Source organism: Neofelis nebulosa, chromosome 2 (assembly GCF_028018385.1).
Source record: "Neofelis nebulosa isolate mNeoNeb1 chromosome 2, mNeoNeb1.pri, whole genome shotgun sequence".
NCBI classification, from domain to species: Eukaryota; Metazoa; Chordata; class Mammalia; order Carnivora; family Felidae; genus Neofelis; species Neofelis nebulosa.
The window spans coordinates 194,850,867-194,856,866 of record NC_080783.1 but is presented as its reverse complement, the minus strand read 5'-3'; the positions used below and the strand labels follow the sequence as shown (position 1 = coordinate 194,856,866).

Genomic DNA, 6,000 nt, shown 5'->3' with positions numbered 1-6,000 from the left:
GGTCCATTCCCGGGTGCTTTCGGGCTGCATGGGGAGGGCAACTTGGGAGTGTGATTAAGATGAAGCAATGGAGGAAAAGTACTGCATCTGTGCTACCCTGGTGTTCTCTGTCCCAGGACAGTGGAGAAAGAGACAGAGGAGAAAGAAGGGGTCCGAGGTGAGAGGAAGGAGAGGTGCCTGACGTGAATCATAGGACACTTACCACCCCCAGAAGTAAAGAACTGTGTCTGCGTATCAGTGGGCTCTGGAATCCCGGTCTTTTGCGGGGCACTGTTTGCCGGGTGGCTCTGGGACCACGGCGCGAAGCCAGGTCCAGGGCCTGGCCGCCCTGGACCACAGGGCAGTGCGGGCGGGCATGCGCGCATCCGACACGTCCTCGGGGCACTGCCCCCTCCGGGCGCGCGCCCGCCCCCGCCCCACCCCGCCCCGCCCCCCCGCCGGGCTCGGTGGACCCGGCGCCCGGGGCCGCGCACGCCCCCTCCGCGAGCCGGGACCCTGGGCCGCGCGCGCCCCGCGCCCCCTCCCCGCCCGGCGGGCGCGCGCGCTGGCTCCCGCTCCCGCTCCCGCTGGCAGAGGTGGCGGCGGCGGCGGCGGGGATTGTTTTTGTTGTCGCTGAGGCCGGAAGAGCCGCGGGAGCCGGGTCCCTGTCCCCGGGCCGGGCGCCGCCGCCGCCCCCTGCCCAGCGCCCGCGCCTCCGCGGCGCCCCCCCAGCGCCAATATTCCGGAGATCAAGCGTTACGCGGCGGCGGCGGCGGCGGCGGCGGCGGGGCCCGGAGCGGGAGGCGCCGGGGACCGGGGCGAGGCGGCCCCCGCCGCCGCCATGGAGGCGCTGGGACCTGGTGAGGAGTGCGCTCGGGCCGGGGCCGGGTCGCGGCCCCGGGACTGGTGGGCGGGCGCGCGGGAGGGCCCGTCGCTCCGCGTGTCCCCCATCGGCCCTTGCTTACCTGGGTTCGGGCCGTCAGGCTTGGGGGAAGGGGATCCGTGCCCCACAGCACAAGGCAGAGGGAGCTGACCCGGGCCTCGGGGGGCGGAGACCGCGCCCCAGCCTGGAGAGACAACCCAGGTCTCGAGGTCTAAGGGAGGCAGGCCCAGGATGGAGACCCGGGTTCCCAGGGGGAGGGGAGACCTAACCCAACCTCAGGGGGGGCGGTCTGCGCTCCAGGGTTGAGGCAGTCCAGTTTGGTCCTCAGAAGAAATGATCTGTGCCAGGTGCTCAGCTGAGGCCTGGCCCGGACTGGACCAGGAAGGACCCCCTTGAACTGCCAGGGGTATTCTTAGCATGGGGCCACACCCGTGTTTTTCTTTGCACTGGTAGACAGTCCAGAGCCCTCAGATAAGGAAGAAGAACTTCGCCCAAATACTTCTTATGACCCCCAAAGGCCAAGGGGCAAAGTACCCTCCCTTTCTCGAAGGCCCTGAAGTCTTGGGAAATATGGTCCTATGCCTCTCTTAGTCTGTGCGACAGTCCCAGAGTGATCAGGGCTAGTGCCTTAGTGACAGGTGAGTTACCAGCGAGCCCGTTCCAGCATAAGCTTTAATGCCCTGAGTTCTCTTCTCACTGGGTTATGGGTGGTTGTGGGGATCAAATAAGGGGAAAGTGCTTTGGAAACTGTAATTCCCCATCTTTATGAATGACCTCTGTTTATCTCCCCCAGTTGGCCCAAACCAAAGGAACCATTCCAGGTTATAACAGCTGCCCTGCAGACTGAGAACCTGGTGCTCCCACCTCAAACCGCACCAGGTTTCTAATGACTCGGCTAAGTAGGGCAGGGTTTAGAGGCTGTGATAGAATTAACTTTAATATCAAACCCTGTCTACATAGTGGACTTCGTTGTAGGGCACTTCATTTTTTTAGTGGATGGAAAATTCACTTTGCCTTTTGAGTTTGGAAACTTTGCAGGTTTGTTTACTTAGAACTTGTTTACATAGCTGAGTGATTAAACCCTACCTTAATTGGCTGCTTAAAGTATTTTTTAAAGGCCCACATAATCAAATTTCATATGCCTTTTAAAAATGAATTGGTTTGTGACATTAATATTATTTGATAAACCTCAATGTGAGCATTACTCTGGGTTCCTTCAGCTATGTCCCCCGGCTAAAGGCATGATCATGTCTTTAGGAATGTAACAGACTTCTGTTCAAATCCAATCTAGTAATTTAGTAGTTGTATAACCTTGGGCAAATTACTTAATTCCTTTGAACTTTCATTTCCTCATCTATAAAATGAGGGCAATAATAATTATGTGCTGCAAGATTGTTGTGAGAATGAAATGTATGTGAGCAGTCTTATTGTGGAGACTAATGCATTGTAGGTATTCCACAAATGTTTCTTCTTCCCTCCCGGTTAGTAATTCATAATTGAAGCAACTGTTGCATTTTATGACTGATGCTGGAAGAGACTATGTAACTGTGTACACAAACTGAATTTCATGGAAAAGATCAACCTGGTAGAGTTAGGAGAGGCCTAGGGACTTTGTTTTTTTGGTTGGTTTTAGCTTTTGCAGATTTGAAGACTTAGTTTGCTCAGGATTGTGGAAAGTTCTCACTAATCACACTTTAAAGCCACAAATGAATATATTAAAATGTCACATAGATCTTTCCTGTTGACTGGAATATTTTCTTGTCTGCTGTCTAGCAAACTCCTTTTCTGGTGTCACAGTATCTTGGAAACCCAATTAATAATAAGCTGCTTGCTGAGCATAGAATTGGAGCAAAGGGAGTTGATAGTCTTGTGGGATATTTTATCCAGGCTGTCTTAGGACCAAGAGAGAGGCACTTCAGTTTTGTTCAGACACCCTGGTCTAGTGCTTTCTGCCCTCCTCACTTGAAAATCATTGAAGCATTCTTAATCTTACTATACTCTCCCCTCACCCCATTTTGGTTTCTGGCAATAATAACTTAGAAATGTATTCAGTTAGATTACCATTTATTTTGGCTATATTAATTATGTTTATTTTTACAGTGCTTTACAGTCCGGAAGGTGCTTTCATAGCTCTTAGATCATTTGATCCTATGAGAGGTAGGTGAGGCAGGCATTAGCCCCATTTTACAGATGAGTAAAGGGATTCAGAGAGCGTAAGTGACTTCAAGGTCTCAAGGCTGAGAGGTGAAATGCAGATGAGTCTGGGTCATCTGACTCCTCGTCTATTGCCCTCTTCTTCATTTTTTAAAAATGTTTTTTTAATTTTTATTAATTTTTGAGAGAGAGAGAGAGTGTGTGTGTGTGTGTGTGTGTGTGTGTGACTGGGGGAGGGTTAGAGAGAGAGACACAGAATCCGAAGCGGGCTCCAGGCTCTGAGCTGTCAGCACAGAGCCTGATGTGGGGTTCAAACTCATGAACCACAAGATCATGACCTGAACTAAGGTCCGACGCTTAACCAACTGAGCCACTCAGGTGCCCTGCCCTCTTCTTCATTTAAGGTTGACTTCCTGCAATCTGTGTTGAGTAATGTTTCCTTTTCAGAAGATGTAATTTTCTGACTTTCTCACTAAATTTTCGAGATACCCCCATTATAAAGCCCAGGGACCTTTGAGCACTGACTGTAACAGTTATTCAAGTACAATCATAACAGCTAACATTTATCAAGCACTTACTATTATCAGGTACTGTGGTAAGCCTTATGTATACATTATCTAATAGGATCCTCAAAATTGATTTATGAAATAGATTCTATTATTACCACACTTCCCATATTTTATAGATGAGGAAACTGAGGCACACAGTGACTAAGAAACTGGCCCAAAGCCATGCAATTAGGGAGTGGTAAAACCAGGGTTGAAACCTACACAGTTTGGTTTTGCCATAGCCACTATGCTTTACTTTCTTTGTAAGCAATTTGCTAAATTCAAAGAAATCAGCTTTGGGAACATTTTAGGTTATAGTTTTCTAAATAAATCTCCTAAACTTATTCAAAGAAATGACCACTCACCTCCTCGCTTTTCTCTGCTACCAAAGAAAAGGAACACACTATCTATCTTTCTCCGTTAACCCCACTTCTTTCATTTCCTCTGTCTCTTTCCCTTTTGATGTCAAGTATTTCAGAGAAATATAGATACCACAGGATTGTGAAGTACATTGGGAAGAAAAAGCACTGGGCTGGGAGTTAGGAAACCTAAATTCTAGTCACAAATTAAAATCAAAGCTATATGTGCTTGGGCAAGTCATTTGCTCCAAAATTCTGTTTCTCAATTTCTATCCTAAAGCTGGATTTATGATACAGTGATTGCTTAAATGTACCTTGGAATATGCAGGGCTGACTTGTCTATGATTTAATTGGGTGAATTCAGTATGACTATCACCATTGATATTATTTATTATTTATCTCTTACCTTGTTTTTAAATGTCTTACCACACCTAGAGTATATCCCTTCTTGCCAGAAGTGGAACTCAACTCCAAGCAATAATATTTTTAGTATAAATTATGCACTTTTGCTTTAATGAAAAACAATAGTCAATTCCTGGGTTTTAGGACTGACTGGGTTTCTGTTTGGTTTCTATCTAGAGCTAGAGATGATTGGTACAGACATATCTTGGAGATATTAGGGGTTCAGTTGCAGACCACCACAATAAAGTGAATATCACAATAAAGCAAGTCAAGTGAATTTTTTGGTTTCCCAGTGCATATGAAAGTCACGTTTACACTATACTGTAGTCTAAGTGTGCAATAGCATTATGTCTAAAAAAAGTACATGCTTTAAAGAATACTTTATTGCGGTGCGCCTGGGTGGCTTAGTTGGTTAAGCATCCGACTTCAGCGCAGTCTGTGAGTTGGAGCCCCACAGCAGGCTCTGTGCTGACAGCTCAGAGCCTGGAGTGTACTTCTGATTCTGTGTCTCCCACTCTCTCTGCCCCTCCCCCACTCATGCTCTGTCTCTTCCACTCTCAAAAAATGAATAAATGTTAAAAAAAAATTTAAAGAATACTTTATTGCTAAGAAGTGCTAGCCATCATCTGAGCTTTCAGTGAGTCATTATCTTTTTGCTGGTGTGGGGTCTTGCCTTGACATTGATGGCTGCTGAAAGATCAGGGTGATGTTGCTGAAGTTTGGGGTGGCTATGGCAACTTCTTAAAATAAGACAATGATGAAGTTTGCCATATCAATTGACTCTTTACAAATCGTTTCTCTGTAGCATGCAGTGATGTTTGATAACATTTTACTTATAATAGAACTTCTTTCAAAATTGGAGTCAGTCTCTCAAACCCTGCCACTGCTTTATCAACTAAATTTTTTTAATGTGTGATAGCTCTATATACTTTTATTTTTAATAATTTATTTTTTAATTTACATCCAAGTTAGTTAGCATATAGTGCAACAATGATTTCAGAAGTAGATTCCTTAATGCCCCTTACCCATTTAGCTCATTCCTCCTCCCACAACCCCTCAACTAAATTTATATATTCTAAATCCTTTCTTGTAATTTCAACAATTTTCACAGCATCTTCACCAGGAGTAGATTCCATCTCAAGAAATCACTTTCTTTGTTCATCTGTTTTTAAAAAGTGTTTATTTATTATTTGAGAGAGAGAGAGAGAGAAGAGCGGGGGGTGGGGGGCAGAGAGGGAGAGAGACAGAATCCCAAGAAGGCCTTGCACTGTCAGCACAGAGCTGACATGGGGCTCAAACTCAAACTGCAAGATCATGACCTGAGCCAAAATCAAAAGTTGGATGCTTAACTGACCAAGCCACCTAAGCACCCCTCTTTGTTCATCTATAGAAGCAATTCCTTTCTCATCCATTCAAGTTTTATCATGATATTATAGCAGTTCAGCCACATCTCCACGTCTCATTCTAGTTCTCTTGCTATTTCCACTACATCTGCAGCTACTTCCTTCACTGGAGTCTTAACCTGCTCAGAGTCATCCATGAGGGTTAGAATCAACTTCTTTCAAACTCCTGTTAGTGTTGATTTTTTTGACCACTTCCCATGAATCATGGATGTTTTTCATGACATTGGGAATGGTGAATCCTTTCCAAAGAGTTTTCAATTTACTTTGCCCAG

The 6,000-nt window shown here is 46.3% G+C and overlaps 1 protein-coding gene across 1 annotated transcript in view; it reads left to right on the top strand.

Moving 5' to 3' along the window:
• The first annotated feature begins 441 nt into the window (after nucleotides 1-441).
• Nucleotides 442-6,000, top strand: part of AGO4 (argonaute RISC component 4) — a 42,036-nt gene continuing 36,477 nt past the window's right edge. The window contains exon 1 of the mRNA XM_058718086.1: nucleotides 442-839. Coding sequence (XP_058574069.1) covers nucleotides 821-839 — 19 coding nt within the window. The 5' untranslated portion in view covers nucleotides 442-820. The remainder of the gene's footprint in view (nucleotides 840-6,000) is intronic.